At 40.1% G+C, this 20,782-nt stretch overlaps 1 protein-coding gene across 3 annotated transcripts; it reads left to right on the top strand.

The window, feature by feature from the left end:
- The first annotated feature begins 4,363 nt into the window (after positions 1 to 4,363).
- On the top strand, positions 4,364 to 19,839 carry LOC144714135 (uncharacterized). Of its 3 annotated transcripts, none has more exons than XM_078588823.1 (10): positions 4,364 to 4,655; positions 5,827 to 5,876; positions 5,974 to 6,009; positions 6,096 to 6,140; positions 15,647 to 15,730; positions 15,894 to 15,959; positions 16,108 to 16,146; positions 17,333 to 17,489; positions 17,954 to 18,104; positions 19,522 to 19,839. In XM_078588823.1, the coding sequence occupies exons 1-10, from the start codon at positions 4,553 to 4,555 to the stop codon at positions 19,541 to 19,543; spliced, it is 753 nt and encodes a 250-aa protein (XP_078444949.1). In that variant the 5' UTR covers positions 4,364 to 4,552; the 3' UTR covers positions 19,544 to 19,839. The 3 variants fall into 3 exon arrangements, with proteins under 3 accessions (XP_078444949.1, XP_078444947.1, XP_078444948.1); XM_078588821.1 differs by having other exon boundaries at positions 5,822 to 5,876; XM_078588822.1 differs by having other exon boundaries at positions 4,367 to 4,655; positions 5,822 to 5,876; positions 17,390 to 17,489.
- The last annotated feature ends 943 nt before the right edge of the window (positions 19,840 to 20,782 follow it).

The raw sequence follows: 20,782 nt of genomic DNA, 5'->3' as shown, positions 1-20,782 counted from the left end.
TTTCAAGTAGAGTTAAAGGAGAAGAGGTGGAGATCTGAGAGCAATGTGATTGCTTTGCTACTTATAGAGGCCATGCATGTGAACAACTTCAGAATGATATCAAAATGAGCAGGTCAAGGGTGGAACAAGTTCCCCATAGGGTACATGTGATGTATGATTTCATAGATTGATTTAGAATCAATCACACGCTTCTGCATCCATGGCAACCATATTTTCCATGATTGAACCGATGCACAAAACTCAACAATTGGGTCATTAAAATTATAACTAGATAAATACATGGGCCGAGAGGGTTATACAAGTAAGATATATGGATATACTTAATATTAAAAATATATTTTTGAAAAGTTACCACTTAAGTTGTTCTAATTCCATTCACTCTATTTGAGATACTTGATGGCAGGATGATCCACTATATCATCAAAATGTGTTGGAAAAGAAGTTGGAAAAAGAAGAGGTCCATTGTCGCATCAATCGTTTGGATAGGCCAAGAGGTCAAAAAAGTAAACAACTTGAAGTAACTCTTCTAGGGAGCAAGTCAAGGGTGGAGTTAATTCCACAAAAGGTTATGTGATCATGTATGGTTTTATATATCAATTAAAATTTTATTTTCCATCGTCCACTGATAAAATTTGATTTAAGTACTCAATCAAAGCCTAAGAACCCAAAAATTATGACGAGGGATCACAAAATGGCAAGCACTCATCTTTAAGAACATATTTAGAATATTTGTATTTTTTTAGAATACAAATATTCTAAATATGTTCTTAAAGATGAGTGCTTGCCATTTTGTGATCCCTCGTCATAATTTACCCATCATTACACATATCCCTAGAATTCATTATAATCATCATTTATATTTAATAATGAATGTAAGACATGATAAAGGGAATGAGATGTATGTACCATGATTGGGTTCCAGCCCACGTACCATGAATAAATTGAGGCAAAGGCCTTTTTGAGAGTAGTCTCATTTTATGAATATATTGGAATGGTTGTGGGATGAAATACAATAAAAATATTTTAAGAAGTTCAAAGCTTTTTCAAAAAAAATATCTAACTCAACTTATGATTTTGAAATATTATACCATCGTATAATATTTTGAGGCCTACTTTTGAATTCCACGAGATTTAAGAATATGTATGAAAGATTCATGTTAAATTTCTATATATTTATTAAACTTTCATTTTTTATATTTCAATATAATAATAAATTTTACCATAAGAATAATCAAACCTTGATATTTATCAAGGTGACATCATAGTAATATCTTGGTATTCTTCTTGCATGAAAGTTATGTATGTTATTGAATATTAGACAAAATAGTAAATACAAGTTGTAAAGCCTGATGATGAGACTTCAAATTATGTTGGATCCCAGAAGTATCACAAGACAATCAAATTCAAGGTGTGAAATCGAAATTAGAATATTCCATTGGGTGAAAAACAATTTGATCCTATATTAATGATTAATATGAAAATTTTATTCATAATGGATTAAAAGGTTTTCAAGATAATTTTGTTTCTATGATATTTTAAGAGTTTTCATAACTTTGCAAAAATGTCTTCCACAACTAATTCTTTTCCTATGTCCTCAAGTTACCCTCCATTTTTTGGACAAATATATGAAAATTAAAATATTTGAGAAACATAGTACAAGAAGATAGGATTTTAATTACAATCAAATGGATTGTATGTGACTACCAATATCATAAAAATGTTTATTAGTCTTTAAATTTAATCAAAAATCTAATATTAAAGAAAAAAATATTAATTTGAATTAGTTTTACCAATTTTATTTTATAATAGGCTATCCAACTAACTTTGCCGAATGGTTTGACTCGTGGATGACATTACTTTCCACCATCTTGTGGTATTTATCATTATAACTATTTAAGTCTGCAATAATTAATTATTTAAATATTTTAATTAATAATTATTTGATGTCATGTGATGTTTGTTGGGTTATCAGGATATGATTTAATGCTTGAGAATATTTTTCAAACCAGCTGAAGATAGATGACCAATTCAAAATTGGTCTATGAAGCAAGAATATTCAGATTACCTTGTGGGGAACTTCTTCCACCCTTGACTTGTTTTTTGGGAGAATGTCTTTAAGTATTCATGTGCTCGTCCTCTAGATACATCCACACAATCAAGATACTGATATATCTATATCAGTATCTCTTCTCCAACCTTTGTTGAAGATATACTTGATATTACCACCATCAAAACCTTCTAGTGGAGTGAGTGGAATGGAAGAGAAAGAATAGGGGGGTGCACCCATGTTTCGCTGGAAATGCTACCTAAAATAGCTGCCCCCTCTATTTATACTTGCTTATAACACTTTCACTAAAAGCACTTATACCTTATAGTATATCCACCATAGTCGATTGATCTTATGCGTGTGATTAGACATGGTCATTCTGTTCTGTTTGTTTTAAACGAACAAAAAAATTGCACAAAAGAACCGCGCAGGGCCTTGTTCTTTGTTCTGTTCTTTTTTTTTTTCAAAAAACGAACAAAATTTGCACATTCACACAAATTTGCACATCCGCGCAAAACTTGAACAAAATTTGCACAAAGTGAACAAAAGAACCGCACACGGGTCTGTGCGATGTTCTGTTCCGATTTGTTTTTGTTCTGTTCGGAAAACCAAACAGAACAAAATATTCGCACAAATTTGCACAAAAAGAACAGAACGACCATGTCTACGTGTGATCCTCTAGGCCCATGTATCATTCTAGTAATAACTTTAATGGCCCAAAAATAATTATTGACCAACTTTATTAATGAAATTTAATTCATCAGGGATCAATTTAACTCAATCGATAGATTAAGTTTCAAATCCATAGGGTGACAAGCTACACCTCGTGCTCTAAAAATACATAATAGTAATTGAACCATCTCATGGGACCTTTTTTGTCGTCAGTTACTGTATATGTAAAATCCTTCGTTTGCACGAGACTTCCCAATGAATTAAGATTTAGTTAGTTGTTAAACCCTGAATTCATTTAGTCAATAAAAATGTGTAACATGGATCATTGGAGAACACCTTATCCCATAAACTCGTAAAGAATTTAATGCACCTTCTTCCTCGATTCAATCTCCTCTTATAATAAGGGTTGACAATTCCATCTTAACCACTCAATCACCTTCATATACTTCTTGCAATACCTTTGAATTCTATGATTAGAGACTTGTACCTCTAAGTCAAAACGTAGATACAAACTACTTTTACAACCGCAATATGAATAAACTTGATTGACGTTTAAGTATAATATCATTCAGGGATTCATACAAATCAATTCAATAAACCATTTCATTAAACAACACTAACCATCTATCATTAGTCTCTCCACAATAATGACAACCAGCTCAACCATTCTTATCGTATGGCTAGAGATAGATTGAGAGAGCGGGAGAGACAAAGTTAATGATAAAAAATAAAGAGATAGAGAGAAAGATAAGTAGATAGATGGAGAGATAGATTTATAAATAGAAAGTTAGAGAGATAGATAGAGAGATATACAGATATATAGATAAAGAGTTAGAGAGATAGATATATAGAGAAATAGATAGATAGAGAGTTAGAGAGATAGATAGAGAGTTAGAGAGATAGATAGATAGAGAGATATATAGGTAGAGAGTTAGAGAGATAGATAGAGAGTTAGAGAGATAGAGAGATATATAGATAGAGAGTTAGAGAGAGAGATAGATAGAGAGTTAAAGAGAGAGACAGATAGATGGATAAATAGAGAGACAGATAGTTAGAGAGATAAATAGGTAGAGAGTTAGAGAGATAAATAGATAGAGTTAGAGAGATAAATATACATAGAGAGTTAGAGAGATAAATATAAATAGAGATTTAGAGAGATAAATAGATAGAGAGTTAGAGAGATAAATATACATAGAGATTTAGAGAGATAAATAGTTAGAGACCTAGATAGATAAATATATATAGAGAGTTAGAGAGTTAGAGAGATAGAGTGATAGAGAGATAGAGAGATAGAGAGATAGAGAGTTAGAGAGTTAGAGAGTTAGAGAGTTAGAGAGTTAGAGAGATAGAGAGTTAGAGAGTTAGAGAGTTTTAGAGAGATAGAGAGTTAGAGAGATAAATATATAGACAGTTAGAGAGATAGAGAGTAAGAGAGATAAATAGATAGAGATTAAGAGAGATAGAGTTAGAGAGATAGAGGGTTAGAGAGATAGAGGGCTAGAGAGATAGAGAGTTAGAGAGATAGAGAGTTTGATAGATAGAGAGTTAGATAGAGAGGGAGTTAGAGAGATGGATCAGATTATTTTATATCTTTCATACTTTATTCATGAAATTTATATATTTTGCGCTCCGATATGATCATGGCAAAATATCCTAGAGCGAATACTATATACAGTGGATAGATGTTCATACCCATGCAGAGCTCAAGATCGATGGAGATGGCGGAGATTTGGTCCTCTCTCAATTCTTCATCGCGCGCTCCTCGTTTCTGCGTTACTTCTTCGTCTTTCTACCCATCGTCGCGGCGCGCAAAGAGATCCTGCACTCGGCTATATGCGGCGAAAGTTGTTGCTGGGACGCTCAAACTCTCTTCTGCGGACGAGGCGGTCGATGGCATCCTCAGCTCCGGCGTCATCGCTTGTCTCCGCGCGAACAGGTAGCAATTGAGACAATTCCGAAATTCTGTGTTTATCGTTGTTTTTTCTTTTTTTTTTGAAGAAATGTGTTTATCGTTGTTAGATTCGCCGAAAGAACAGTTTTCAATTGACTAGCTTCTTTGGATTATGAATTGGAGTATTGGAATTCATTCGAGTTATTGTGTTCTTTTTGAAATGTACACGGGCCAAAGTTGAGGAAATCTCAGATGCTGACAGTGAATTTCCAAAAATTCAAAATCTGTTTCCAACGTTGTTAGTTTTGCCGATCGCACCGATGGGTTTTCAATCGATTGACTGACTTGTAGGCTTTTGAGTTTGAATTTCAGAATTCATGCGACTTATAGTGTCCTTATTGAGCTGTGTATTTTCGTCTTTTTGCCCGGGTCAAAGTTTAGAAAATCTCAGATGCTGCTAGTAAATTCTGAAATTTTGAATCTGTTCCTATCGTTGTTAGTTTTGCCGATCGAACAGAAGGGTTTTCAATCGATTGACTAACTTCATAGCTTTTGAGTTTGAATTTCAGAATTCATGCGACCTATTGTGTCCTTATTGAACTGTGTATTTTTGTCTTTTTGCCCGGATCAAAGTTGAGAAAATCTCATATGCTGTCAGTAAATTCTGAAATTTACAATATGTTCCTATTGTTGTTAGTTTTCCCAAACGAACTGACTTTTAATTCTAAATCATACTGAATTCCGAAGGGTTTTGAATATATAATCCTGTTGTTCAGCAGCTTCTTTGCATGTGGACATTGAATATCAGAACTATTGGATTGCATCTGAGTTTTTCTTTCCAAATTGAACTGTTTATTTTCATTGTTTGTCCGGGATCAGTGTTAAAAGAATCCCAGATGCAATCCGCGAATTCTGAAAATAATCCGCGATTTCCTAAAACTGACAGTGTTAATATATAAACGGCGAATTATTGTTAGATTCGCCCAACAAACCGTTTTCCTACGACCTGTTTCTCTAGATATGGAAATTGAACACCAGGACTCATAGATTGCATCTGAGTTGGTATGTCCTTATTGAACTGTGCATTCTCATAGATCTAACTACTTCGATTGCATTTCTCCCTTTAGCAAATGTCATTAATTTTCATTCTGGCCTAATAAAAAGTCCGTGTTGATGGATTTTCTTCTCTTCTTGGTCCTATTTTCCATTAGCGCAGAGCTGGCGATGGAAGCTGCCCTAGCCGCGCTTGATGCTGGGATCACAGTTGTGAGTTAATTTGAGTAAAATTAATTTTTATTAGTTTTTTCTTCAGAACTTTGATACTTATCTTATAAAAACTTATTCGATTCCTTCTCAAATCTAGCTAGAAATCGTGATGACCACTCCTGGAGCTGTAGAGGTTCTTTCACCTTTAAAATCCTTTTTGTCTCAAATTTTCTTATTTTTGTGATCTGAACAAATTTTTAATTTGCCCTCGCGACTCAGGTCATAAAGGAGCTCCAGCAACGACATAGCTCATCCATCCTTGGGGTAAATATATTTATATATATTATTTTTCCCCCTTGGGCTTGGAAATAACATTTTTTTTCTAAACAATCACGGGGAGCATGCAGCTGGAAAATTCTTGATGCAAATACAGACTACAACTATGAATTTCTAGTTATTTTTGTGCATTTAGGAAACCCATTATAATTGTAGCACTAGACCTGGTGAATCAGCCGGAAGATGTTGCCTATGAATGCTGACTGGGGATTGGCATGATCCTGATCAAACAAATGGATCAATTGAAAGGATCATCAATATCAAATCATGTATCGATCAGGATTGTGATTACCAATCCCTAGTGCTGATGGTGTGTTATTTGTATCGTTCCTGTTTTACCTTTTGCGTGTAAGAAATTTGATGATGATATCAGGAAACATAAAATTTGGAGGATATTTCTATTGTTCTTATGCTTCTGAGTTCTGTTATTTGACTCAGGTTTGTTTTGAATCTCACTAATAAAATCTTGAAATATCAAATTGAAAAAGGATATCAAGTGGATTTTTACGAAATGGAACCTTAAAAAAAACAGTTTAGTCAATTTTTTGTTATTGTGCTAACCTTGTACAGTATGAGAACAGAGGGCGGAATACTTACGATATCCTTTGGCGAATATAAAATTTGGAAGATGCATTGTTCTACATGATTATACTGTGAAGGATTTTTCCCATTATCATATAAGATGGGAATATCGATCGAGAGTAGAGGGGGGACCAATACAGGAAACATAAAAGAAGGGAAAACCAAGACAATGTAACTGCTTCACTTGATTCTTTTTGTTCCTCTCCCAGAAGGAGAGCAACATCTGTTGGGCTGCAAGGGTGAAAGTGGCATTCCCTTCTCTAGTAGAGTGTTTTATATCAAATTGTAATAGCCTTTCTGCCTCTTTATGGCAGATAGAATATTTATGAAAGTGAGCCATTTCAGAGTTTATTTTGGAGCTCCGGGGGTGCCGAGCTCCTTCCATTGACCTGCCTCCTTCTCTCTGTCCTCCAATCATCCAAAAGTCAACATCCACTTCAAGGAAATCACCCGAGTCATGATATGACCAAAATGTCCAGAAAGGGATAAAGTGATGGAGAGACCCCTGGGGATAGAGGATCCTATTTTCTTTCAACCCCAATGCATCATTCATCAACGTTTACCTTCCTTAATTTACACTTGTTAGGATCTAGGGTGTCGATAATGGCCTCAGAGGCAAGCATCAACCGGTTAAGGGAGGTAATTGGAGACTTAGTCGGGCCATTTCAATCCGCATTCATTCCAGGGAGGCAATTAGTGGACGGAGCAGTGGTAGCAGGAGAGATTGTATCAACATGGAAGAGAGATGGGACAAAGGGCTTCATATGGAAAGTCGATTTTGCCAAAGCCTATGATTCTCTTGATTGGAGATTTCTTTGGTCTGTTATGCGAAAAAGAGATTTCCCCGATGAATGGGTGGCCTGGGTGCGGCGATGTGTTACGTCCCACTCATTCTCAGTCCTGGTGAATGGAAATGCTGAAGGAGGTTGGATTCGTCCACAGAGGGGTGTCAGACAGGGTTTCCCGTTAGCACCTCTACTTTTTGTTCTAGCAGTGGACACCTTGGCTACTTGCACCCTCAGAGCCTGCAATCACGGCCTCCTCAGAGGCTTCCAGACAGAGTGTTATCCGACGGGCATTCCATTACTTCAGTATGCAGACGACACAACGTTCTTCATAGAAGGATCGGCAGAGGAGGCACGTACTTTATCTACATTATTAGATCTATTCTCAGACTTCTCAGGCCTACAATTGAATCGAGCTAAGTTGGCATTTGTGGGGTTCGGACTTTCTGTTGAGGAGGAGGCCCAATGTGCTAATGCTCTCGGCACACCTAGAGGGTCGATCCCAATGAGCTATTTGGGTCTTCCGTTGACAGGGAGACGTATGGTAAATGCAGACTGGCGAGCAGTGATTGAGAAGGTGGAGAGGAGATTAGAAGGCTGGCAGAACAGAGTGCTATCAAAAGGGGGTCGTTTGGTACTGCTGAGATTAGTGCTCTCAGCAATCTCGATCTTCTACCTTTCGGTCTTCAAGATGCCAACAGGTGTGGAAAAACACTTTAATAGATTGTTGAGAAGGTTCTTTTGGGAAGGCGATGAATGCGAATAGCGCAAGGGGGTGCCCCTGGTCTCGTGGAATATAGTAAGCAGACCTGTGATTCAGGGGCGTTTGGGGGTCCTCCACCTGGAGTCCATGAATTTGGCATTATTGACCAAGTGGGTGGTAAGACTTGGATCAGCAAAAGAGGACCTGGTCTTGAATGTCCTGAGAGACAGATATGGCTCTGAAATTGATTGGGAGCGGCGTTGGGCCAAAACTCGAGGGGAGTCTCCATTTTGGCAGGGTCTACGTCAAGCCATACCGCATATCCGCCGGTTTTTTGACGCCAAATTGGGAGACGGTGCTGATTTTCGATTTTGGACAGATAACTGGTCCAATAAAGGCATCCTGAAGATAGAATTCCCTAGACTTTTTGCTCTAGCGCGGAGCCCTCATGCTACCACTGGTGAATGTTGGGATGGAGCTTGGAATCCAATCATGACAGGGGCATTATCGGAGCCACGGTTTTCGGAATTTATGAAGATGCAACAAGTTCTTCTCCCTCTTAGCCCGACGAGGGAGTCACGGGATGGATGGATATGGCAAGGGACAACATTTTCGGTAAAAGAGGCCTATATGAAGCTCAGAGGTGACGCGCTGGAGGATTCAGCAATCACCACCACATGGTCCCTGTTGATGAAGCAAAAAATCCCGCTCAAGGTGAGGCTCTTCAGCTGGTTGTTGAGGCGGAGACGATTAGTTACAAGAGATGTACGCAAGAGATGGGTCCCGACGGCTTCCACAGAGTGCCCCTTGTGTGCCGGAGACAATGAAGACTGCGCCCACTTATTCTTCACATGTCCCTTTGCCCAGGGAGTATGGGCATCGCAAGAGTTGGCGAGGGCGGATGTGTCGTCAGATGAGGCATTTTGGACATCAACTGGTGATGGAAGATACAGGAGCAAGCTGGATTGGGGAAGACTCCTTGCAGTGCTATGTGCGATATGGCTGCACCGTAACGAAGTGTTATTCAAGGGAAAGAAGGCTTCCATGGAGAATGTCCTACAGGACGTGAAGGCACTAATATTTTTTTGGTTTGGAGTGAAGTGAGTGGCAGGCCATTTTGGTCAGGTTGTATATGGTTTGTACACAGCTTCTTTTCTTAATAGCATCAGGTTGACCACCGCTTCGGGTGGTCTTCCTTATTTTCTTCAAAAAAAGAAAAAACTATTTGACTCTTGTTTGGGCTGAGGACTAAGAGCCATGATATCAGGAAGCTTCACCTTACCGATGCAGTTTTTGTACAAATTGTCAGTAAAAGTGGGCATGGCCATTGCCATGCACCACTACAATGAATCTGTGATGTAACCAATGTAGCATGCCACCAAAGCTACAGCTGTAGATGGCAAGGGAAGCTGCAGCAACTGCCAGTGGTGTTCCCATTGTTTCAATCAAAGTTGCAGCATCTCCTGCAGCCACCACTGCTCCAGTAGTTGCGGTAGCAACCACCTCAGACGGAATCTGATAGGAACCCCAAACCCCTATTCAGGTATTTTAGTCATTTCTTGTACATTGGTTTCCTTTTTTACTACTTGTAGCCCTCAATTCAGAGTGACACTTTTGGAATTTTTCTCCCGGCAATGTTCAGCCGATACCCAGTTCTCTCTCAGTAAAGTCCATTCTGCCTCTTCTACTTCCCTCCCTCTCTTCCCTCTACTTAGCACTCTCAGCAGTGAATTAAATGCTTTTGTGAGAAGTTATATCAAGCTAAATTGTATTTTCCTGATACAGGCGAAGGATACAATATCACAATCTGCCAGGACGCAAGTCATGGATCTCTGCAATCGGTGAAGACAAACACAGAGAGAGTCTAGAAAGTCTGTAAGAGTTAGTGTGGTGGACATAAATAGTTCGATAGATGGATTAATCTAGATTAGATAGATGAAGAAGAAGATATGATTGACAAGAATATGATCACAGAAGATACAGATTCAAGGCCTTAGATCACCAAAGGTACCCTAGGAGATGTAGGATTGTATCAGGTGGTTTAGTAAATCTGAGGTTACTAGGGTCTGTGAATAGTGGTTAGAAGGAAGGGTATAGAAAAGGAGGTTTGACTCTTAGTTGAGAGAAAACTCTCAACGGCTAGTGTGTTTGTGGACCCTGGAGAACCAAATCCAGTGGGGAAGTGGTTTTATTTTTTCTTTGATCAATCTAGTTCTATATTTTCCCCCTTTCTTCACCTTACTCCATCATCCATCGGCTTTTCTGATTTCTGGTAGAGTCCTCGCACCCGCTAATGTAAAAGAAGATACTTCAGGATGAAACCAAATAAAGTATGGTCTTCCGTCTAGCCGAAATATCCAGGAAGGAAACACAGGGAGATATTTGGTGAGGGGAAGGAGGGACAAGAGGGTGCCGACGCCTCAGGGGGAGTCACTCCGTGCAGCTAACACTTCGAGCATCCCTTCGCCTGGAGGAGAAAGGCAGGAGAGAGAGAGAACGAAGGAGGTTAGTGTTCAGGGAGGGTTCAAGAGGGAAGGGAAGGAGAAGATCGTACCACTTTGATGACTGCCGTCTTCCCCGTCGCTTCCCCCTTTTTCCACCGAGCTCGCCTCCCTGACCTCTGCCCGAATGGGCTCAGTTGTAGGTCATGGGCCCTCTTGTGGCTCACGTCGTTTCCTCTGGTAGACCGGTAGTGGGGTCCTAATAATTTCCCCTTGTTTGGTTCTGGGATCTTATCACAAAATATTTAATTGGCGCTTGAAAATTGTTGACATTATTTTCTCTTCTCCTCTCTTTGTCTTAGCCCATTAAGGGCCCTATCTCTAATTAGCCCATTAGGGCTCCCTATAAAACCCTTGTAATCCCGTTGTTTCAGGATTAAGAATTGAGCTTTCTTGTTTTCATGGTATCAGAGCCATAACTATAACCCTAATCCCGGTGTGGTCGTGTGCCGTTCTCGGCGGTCTTCTCCCGGCCGTCTTCAAGCACTCCGGCCTCCTCCTTCTGCGAGTGGCCGACTCTGCATCCTGCGCAGAGTCTTCTGTGCACACAGAATCGATCGACTCTGCGCCAGACGGCTGCTTCGCGCGGCCTATTCTGTTTGCTACGCTGCTGTTTCGGGCAGCCGATTGTGCGCTCAGCGGCTGCCTCCCGCGGCCAATTTTGTGCATTGAACGGTTGCCTTTGTGCGGCCGATTCTGTGCATCGGGCGTCTGTCTTCGTGCGGCAGATTTTGCGTGCGAAAGGGCTGTGTGCTGAATCATCCTGTCTGTTCGCAAAGCCTTTCTCAGTGCAATCGCCTCCACGTGTGCAGACCGTCTTTGGATTCTTTATCTGGGTGCATTCAAGATGTCCATGGAGAATCCTACGGATGGTGTTCGTCCAGACGTCCAGGCCTCTGATGTGACGCCGGGATCTACGTCATCCAGTCGTGATCGATCGCCTACTACACCGGCGCCTTCTCTTGAACCAGGAAATTGGTCTGCCTCGACTGGACCGTTCTCTTTGCCCAAGATGCCTCCTGACGGAATGTTCACTGGCTTCAACTTGCTGAACGGTTGAGAAGATGAATGGCGGTTAAGACAGCTTCACCCCAAAAATACTTTGGCACATGCATATGAAATAAAAGGCTCCGAGTCATTTAAAAAATGTGACGGAATTTTCCTTCTGCAACACCATTTTGCTGGGGTGTGTATGGACACGTGGTTTCATGGATAATGCCTTTTTCTTGAAAGAAAGTGCTTAACGTGGAGTTGACATAGTCTCTAGCATTGTCGGAGCGGAAGCGACGAATGGAGGTAGAGAATTGGGTTTGAATGAGAGAATAGAATTGGGGAATAACAAGAGATATCTCAGATTTATTCTTCAATAGATAGGCCCACGTGAAACGAGTAGCGTCATCAATGAAAACGCATAACCACCGAGCACCGGAAGTGCTATGAACAGGGGATGGTCCCCACACGTCGGTGTGAATGAGAGAGAAAGGAGTCGTCAAATGAGAAGAAGAAATAGGATACGTGGTACGATGATGTTTAGCAACTCGACAAGCGTCACAAACAAAGCGGTCCACAGAATGACCTTGAAAGAGTTTTGGAAATAAACGATAAAGAGTAGCAAAAGATGGATGGCCGAGACGTCGATGGAGAAGCCACAAACGCTCATGAGATGCCGAAAGGGAAACAGCAGCGGCAGCAACAGCAAGGGGGGACGAAGGAGATCGAACGAGATAGAGGCCCTCATGTTCCTCAGCAATGGAAATCGTCCTCCCCGACACCTTATCACGATAAAAACAGGCATTAGGAGTGAATGTAAGATCGTGGTTTAGATCGCGAACAAGGCGAGATAAAAAGAGAAGATGATGAGCAAGACGGGGAACATGAAGGACTTGAGTGAGGTTCATCGAAGAAGAGAGAGCCACACGACCAATCCCAGCCACAGACAGTGAGAAGATCGCCGAAAGCCGTTTTAACTTTGGAGGAGCCGGAAACGGGTTGATAAGTCACAAAAGCTCGAGGATTGGGTGTCATGTGAGCCGTAGCACCGGAATCAAGAAGCCAAGTGGATGATGATGGAGAGTTTCCAGAAGTTGATGGAGGTGTAGAAGGAATGGTGGACGTACCTGCATGGGCTAGAGAGCAAGAGCCCACGACGGGAGGATCAAGCAATCGCCGAAGACGTTCCACTTCTTCAGGTGTAAGGCCGGGAGGAGAGGCATTCGTCGGGAGAAGACCACAAGGCATAGGCACTTGACCAGGCGCTGGCACTTGGCTGACAGAAGGGGCGACAATAGCGAGATTGCTCTGTTGCATTCGCTTCCGTTGAAGCTTAAAGCACGTCTCCTTAGAGTGACCCCTCTTTTTGCAGTAATTGCAGAAAAGGGAAGGATCACCTTTGGAGGATTCCTCAGTCCGAGTAGACGGACCACGAGGCGAAGCTCCTGCTCCAGTTGGTGTGATCGTCATCAAGGGACGCGTGGAGGAAGACGAGTGTGCTACAAGTGCTGAAGCCGTGGTCTGGGTCTGCTGAAAGCATGATTCTTCAATTCTCGCACTGCGGAGCGCATCCTTGAAGGAAAGCTCTTTCTCCCGGTGAATGAGCTGAGCCCGTACCGATTCATATTCAGGGTTAAGTCCCATAAGGAACTGAAAAACCCAAAGTTGAAGAGTGTACTTTCGATCCACTGAATGAGGGTCCGGAGGCATGTAGTGATCGATCTCATTCCAGAGAGAAATGAGTTCAGTGCTGTACTCCATGACAGTCCTCTGCCCGCACCACTCTCGGATCCTCCTGTCCCTTCCGTGGCTCCTTCTCCAGTCCTTACCGACGATTCATTCTCTGCTCCATCGAATCCTCCTGCAGCTTCCCTATCGGATTCATCTATTCCTCTCTCTGGTGTTCCTTTACCTATCCGCCGTTGCCCGCCAGAAAAACGTTATGGTCTCACTCTTGCTCGTCGCAAGCCTCGTGTTCCTCCCACTCCCGAAGCTCCCTCATCCTCCTCCGCCAATCCTCCAGAAAATCCTTCATTAGCCCTGGTGTCTTGCCCTCATCCTTCCCCATTGTATCCATTAGAAGCGTCTATCTCATCTCATCGCCTCTCCCCATCCTACCATGCTCTTCTCACCTCCCTTGACGCTATCTCCCTTCCGAAGACGGTGGACGTTGCCCTATCGCTCTCTCATTGGCGTCTGGCTATGGAGGAGGAGCTCCACACACTCGCTTTAAATGATACATGGGATCTGGTTCCTCTACCGCCGGGCAAGCACTTGGTTGGCAGTCGTTGGGTTTATGCTGTCAAGCACAATTCTGATGGCTCTATTGAAAGGCACAAGGCACGTGTTGTGGCGCAAGGGTTCACACAGCAATATGGCATTGATTATCAGGAAACGTTTTCTCCTGTAGCCAAGATGAACACTGTCCGGATTCTCTTGGCCCTTGCTGCAGACCGTGGCTGGATATTGCAGCCGTACGATGTCAAGAACGCTTTTCTTCATGGTGACTTGACTGAGGAGATCTATATGGCCTTACCTCCTGGATATGCCTCCTTAGTGCCGTCTACTCGGAGCTCTTTTGTGTGTCGCCTGAAGAAAGCGTTGTATGGCTTGAAGCAATCTCCTCGTGCTTGGTTTGGCCGTTTCACCATGGCCATGAAGCACCGTGGATATCGCCAGTGTAATGGAGATCACACCCTCTTCTACCGTCATTCCCCGTCAAGGGGAGTTGCTATTCTTCTCGTGTACGTGGATGACATTATCATCACGGGTGATGATACGGAGACCATTACTCAGCTGGCTATGTATCTGTCTTCGGAGTTTGCTATCCGTCATCTTGGTCCGTTACGGTATTTTCTTGGGATCGAGGTGGCTTATTCTTCGAGTGGGATTTTCATCTGTCAGCGGAAATATACGGTGGACCTTCTTTGTGAGCTTGGAAAGGAGGACTCCAAGCCTATTTCGACGCCGATTGATGCAAATCATCGACTTGGTGCTGATGAGCATGAAGACCTTGCTGAGCCCGGACAGTATCGAAGACTTGTGGGCAAACTGCTTTATCTCACCCACACTCGTCCCGACATTGCATATTCAGTGGGTGTTCTTAGTCAGTTTATGCAAAACCCTCGAATAAGCCATCTTCATGCTGCCCATCGACTCCTTCGTTTTCTGAAGAGCACCATTGGCCGTGGACTGTTGTTTCGTCGTCACAGTGGTCTGCGCCTAGAAGTCTACACTGATGCAGATTATGCCGGTTCTGTGGTTGATCTCCGGTCTACCTCTGGGTACTGCACTTTCTTGGGAGGCAATCTTATTACTTGGAGGAGTAAGAAACAGAAAGTGGTATCCCGATCAAGTGCTGAAGCGGAGTTCCGTGCCCTTGCGCATGGTCTTTGTGAAGCACTTTGGATTACCAAGCTTCTTCGTGAGCTACGGTGTCCAGTTTCTTCTCCTGTTCAGCTGTTTTGTGACAACAAATCGGCTATCGGCATTGCTCATGATCCCGTCCAGCATGATCGTACAAAGCACATTGAGATTGATCTACATTTCATTAAAGAGAAGCTTGAGTCGGGAAATTTCTGCACGCCATATGTTCCGTCAGCTGACCAACTTGCAGACATCTTCACCAAAGGGCTTCATGCCCCTAGGTTTGAGGAGCTCTGTGTCAAGCTGGGTGTGGAAAACATCCACGCTCCAGCTTGAGGGGGAGTGTTGACATTATTTTCTCTTCTCCTCTCTTTGTCTTAGCCCATTAAGGGCCCTATCTCTAATTAGCCCATTAGGGCTCCCTATAAAACCCTTGTAATCCCGTTGTTTCAGGATTAAGAATTGAGCTTTCTTGTTTTCAAAAATGAATATGCAGACTTCAGGAATGCATTAGATGTCTCGGGAGGGGGCAGTTGGCTCCTAATCTAACAGAGAATTTCGTCGTAGGTGGGTACTGTCTTAAGTATTGAAGATGCAAGAAGTGCCATGAATGCTGGGGCAAAGTTTCTAATGAGTCCTGCAACAATAAAGGTGAGTCAGAGTGGATGTCATTTTTCTAAAATTCTATCTTAATTGCTTTTAGATCCTTTTCAGTGTAATGGTTTTGTGAATGGTTTGCATGACATTACATGCATTGATTCGGGCCCCACAATTTTTTTTGGAAGAAATAATGGCTCCTCGATTTTTTATTTAGGAAGTTCTTTTTGGCATCAGAGGTGAAGATGTTCTGTACATTCCTGGAGCAATGACTCCAACAGAAGTATGTTACAAACGATATGTTTGTATAATTTTTAATGATTCATATTCTTGCGCTCTATTTTTTACATCCTTATTATTTTTATTTCATGTTGATTTAATCTTCTTAACGATGAGCTTAGCTTTACTTAATGTCTGTTTCTACTTCTCAGATATTTGATGCACACAAATTAGGTGCAAGAGTCGTCAAGGTTAGTTCATTAAGAATTGAATTTTTAAGGTTTGGGTTTGTTGGAAATTTTGCACGGTCAGAACCAGATGCTCCAATTTGCATTGTATTTTTATCATCCATTCCTCTTTAGCCTCCTACCCTGTTTATGAACATCCGTGATTCAAATTGAAATGTGAAACCCTAAGCCCTAATTTTATCTTGTTTCTTTGGTTGCATATGTTCCTCACATTGTGTTTTCGCAATGAATTTCATTAATGGTTTCCGTGAGTATCAACTTCCTCCCAAAATTCAGAACTACCACTGAAAATTTTCTTCCAAGCTCCATGTTTCAAACATCTATATTTTTCTTCTCCCTGTTCTCCTTGGATGTTGGGTCTTTGGGAAATGAAATCAGGTTTGAATTTTAATTCTGCCGAGGAAAAAACTCTAAAGTAATAGTTTTCAACAATTTCAGACCGCTGTGTGGATAGCCTCTTGAAAACTTAAGACTAAAAAATTGCTTTTCAATGCTTTTGGGGTGGATAGAAAACCTCAGCAGTCTTTATTGTGACAACACTTCTGTGCAAAGAAACAAATGATGATCCATTTCCGAGGCTTCTGATAGACACCTTTGGAAGGTCTCCACAAGGAATGATCTTGGTAGGGCAGAGATAGGGAGAGAGAAAGAGAGACAGAAGAACAACAGTTAAAGGCCCGGATAGGCCACTGAACCCCCTGGGAGTAACTCTCTGAAAATTTTCAACCATTTCTTGTCTTCCTGATATGAACCTTGATCTCGTTTCATGTTGTGGAAGGTGGATTGACCAGAGACTATTGGCCTGGAAGCATGGTCAAATAGAGATGATCACAGGGGACTGGGTGGGATTGCAGAGCGAGAGATGTCGCATAGAAATAGAGGAGAGTAGAGGAGAGATAGGGGACTTCAACTTCATTGATTCGCTGCCCTTTCTAAAGGGAAAACACAAATGACTAGAATGCCCCAAATGGAGCTAACGTGAGGAAACTAAATTCATAATGGATGGGGATCATTTCTCTTCAACAGTGCTTAGCGTATAGTATGACGGGAACTACTCTTAATAACAGAAGATGGAAGTACCCCTGACTGAGGGATCCTATCAGTATCTCTCAAAAAGTTTTGTTTTCTTTATATTTCTAATGAAAATGTGTTGATGACGGTTTTCTCACTTGGACTTTTTATTTGCTAGCTCATTTGCTCAACCCACCTTTTAGTCAGGATACAATATTTTGGTTCTTCGTTCCAGATTTACCCTGCCTCAGTTTTAGGCGGTGCTCGGTACATTTCGGTGCTTAAAAAACCATTTTCTCATGTCCCTATGGTTGCCTCACAAGGAATAACAATTGGTAAGCAACTCTGGAAATTAATTATCTTCTCTGAGTTTTTTCCTCATATGTCTATAAATATTTATTCAATTTTGTGAAGTTTGGCGATTCTTTTTAAGCCCTAAAAAGAACTTGAACAAAAAAAATCATTCTTCCTCTGCGTTCCCAAATTTTCACATGTTGTTAAGCTTCAAAGGAAGAGACTATATAATAGTCTTAGTCGGAATTTTTGGACTCCACCTAGAAAACGATAATCAATTTGAAGGCAGGGAATGACAGTCTTCAAATCACGTTTTTCTTCATTATAATGTTCTCAAATCAGACTTCTTTGGTTGTGCAATGCAAATCCCCAAAAAATTTTAATTATCGTAATCATTACATAAAACCCAAAAGATGGACAGTTTGATTTTTATCATGGATTCCATTGCTTTCTCGATCATAATTTCCAATGATCTAATGGAGATTATCTGTTTTGAGTATTTCAGATTTGATCAATGCATATATTGAGAGCGGTGCATCTGCAGTTGTTCTCTCTGATGCCATATTTGATAGAGAAGCCATGGCTCAGAGAAATTTTGATGAGATACGTAGATTGGCCTCACTGGCCAGCTTACTTGGAACCCAAGCTGTGAATCGGTGAGCCCATCCATTTTTCCTCGCCAGCTGAAACTTGTCTATGGATTACGTTTTCAAGTAAAAACTAGCTTAATGGGTTTAGGCTAACCTCGATTCTAAATGAAAAGTTATTCCTTGGTTTGTTTAGAATTCCTGGACTATAGTTCAGAAAAAATAGAATTCAAGGACTTCTCCATGACCCACATAATCATTTGCTTTTGTATGAACCTTTAGTTGTACTGTGTTTTGATTAAAATTCCTGGACTATAGTTCAGAAAAAATAGAATTCAAGGACTTATCCATGACCCACATAATCATTTGCTTTTGTGTGAACCTTTAGTTGTACTGTGTTTTGATTAAAATTCCTGGACTATAGTTCAGAAAAAATAGAATTCAAGGACTTCTCCATGACCCACATAATCATTTGCTTTTGTGTGAACCTTTAGTTGTACTGTGTTTTGATTAAAATTCCTGGACTATAGTTCAGAAAAAATAGAATTCAAGGACTTCTCCATGACCCACATAATCATTTGCTTTTGTGTGAACCTTTAGTTGTACTGTGTTTTTATTAGAATTCCTGGACTATAGTTCAGAAAAAATAGAATTCAAGGACTTCTCCATGACCCACATAATCATTTGCTTTTGTGTGAATCTTTAGTTGTACTGTGTTTTTATTAGAATTCCTGGATTTCTGCATGAACCATATTGCTATTTTAATCTTTTATATTTGTGCCAATGGAAAGTTATTCTTTGACTTTGGTAGATTTCTTTGACTTCTGCATCACCCATAAAGCTATTTAATAATTTGTCTTACTGTGAATTGAAAGTTGTTCTTTGGTTTTATTAGATTTCCTAAACATCTGTATGACCCATGTAGTCGTGTAGTCGTTTGATATTTCATCTTAGTGCCAATGAAAATCTACAATGTTATTTTATTTCTTTTCCTAGAGTTCTTCATGATGAATAAACTCATATAATCATTTATCTTTGTGCCAATTCCAAAATTTATTCTTTGATTTAATTGATTTTCCTGGCTTCTAAATGACCCTTATAGTCACTTAATTTATTTTGGTGCCCATTGAATGTTATTCTTTAGTTTTATTAGAATTCCTAGAATTCTGCATGAACCCTATTGTGATTTAATCATTAAAATTAGTGAAAATTGAAAACTTATTTGCTGTGTTTAGAATTCCATGACTTTTGCATGACCCATAAAGTCATTCAATCATTTGGCTTAGTGTCTCATGCGCCAAGATAATGAGAAATTTTAAATCACAAAATCCTTCCAAATTCAAGATGCTTTCTTTAGTTTATTTGGATTATCAATTTATCAAAGCACTTTCTGAAAAGGAAAGTCTCTCTTCCTATTCTGGGTAAATTTAAATTAGTCAGGTCATAAAAGTTTTGTCGCTGTGCCTAAAAAATTCTTTCCTTGCAGGGTCAAGGCAGAATCTTGTTAATCCCTTAATCAGTGCTGTCTTAAGAGAGTACCAAAGAACTAGAATCTCGTTGATCGCTGTCAAGATATGGCCACCCCTTGCCGGTAAGTATATGAAGCTCATATTGCGATAAAGATAGAATTTCAAGTGTAAATATTTGGAAAATTCAGAAATTAGTTTTGAATGTAGTTCTTTACTACCGCTGTGTCATTTAACTGAGAGAGGTTATTTTATTGAAGTTTCTTCACTGGCTATTAGGAACCAATTCAAATAAACTTTGTAATAAAACCCATGGAAATATTTATTACTTTTGTGTATTTGTGGGCAAATTCTTAATGTGATGGTAATTTCATGTGGTAAAGGCCCCATTGGAAGGGTCATAATAAAGTGGTCTATGAAATTATCTTGTGTTCCTTGAACAGATGTGGAAATCTTAAAGAGTTATGACCATTATACTTCATTATAGATAAATTGGATTCCTATTTTAATAAGATTTGGAAATTTTATTGTCAATAGCTGCTATTGTAATGATATGTGGAATGCTGACAGAACATACATTGCATTCCAAATTTCAAGCCTTTAATTTTTTTTCCAAGTCTTCACATGTTCTTTCCCAATGAGAAAAGCCCTCTAATTACAAAAAACTGGCCGAGTGAAACCCTTTTCGGGGAATAAAAAAACAGGACTTTAGGGTTAATTAAATCCAATCGGATTCCTTTGCAAAATGATTTAATAAGAATAAAGTTTACTAGTGTTTTCCTGCTCTTTCAAGATCTCAGAATAAAGTGATGAGTCTGTTATTAACATGTTCACTAAAAATATGGATTTGATTGGTCTTCATGGCCTATGTTTTATATCTGTAGCTAAAATTCCATGGGTTACCAAATGTTTAACACTAACTGAGCTCATAGCGATGATAAATTTTCCAATACCACCCACTCAATTATCTTCTTATTTTTTCGATTCTGAGATGAACAAAATAAAGTTGCTCTGATTCCCTTTATTGGCTTCCAGTTTAATCAGTATGTAGAATAATTTTGCATCTTATAGATGCTACAATACTGAAGTATATAAGACACAAGTAATTGGTTTAGAGCCTTTAGTAGTTCATGATGAAGTGAGTGTTAATTAGTAGAATAAAAATGGTGAGAAGTAAGCTTTCATCATGACTGATAGCTCTTTCCAACACCACAATTGAGATGATAATGAGTACTTTTGTAAATCATGGGGGTATTCATACTTCATAATTGTTTATTTTGC

The sequence above is a fragment of the Wolffia australiana genome, chromosome 17 (genome assembly GCF_029677425.1).
Source record: "Wolffia australiana isolate 7733 chromosome 17, ASM2967742v1".
NCBI lineage: Eukaryota > Viridiplantae > Streptophyta > Magnoliopsida > Alismatales > Araceae > Wolffia > Wolffia australiana.
Note: the sequence above shows the minus strand (reverse complement) of the source record. Positions and strands in the feature narration are given on the sequence as shown.

Coding starts and splice junctions, on each gene's coding strand:
- LOC144714135 (XM_078588821.1), top strand. CDS start 4,402: ATGTTCATACCCATGCAGAGCTCAAGATCGATGGAGATGGCGGAGATT. Junction 15,960..16,107: donor GAGCAATGACTCCAACAGAA/GTATGTTACAAA, acceptor TCTACTTCTCAG/ATATTTGATGCACACAAATT. Junction 16,147..17,332: donor TAGGTGCAAGAGTCGTCAAG/GTTAGTTCATTA, acceptor TTTATTTGCTAG/CTCATTTGCTCAACCCACCT.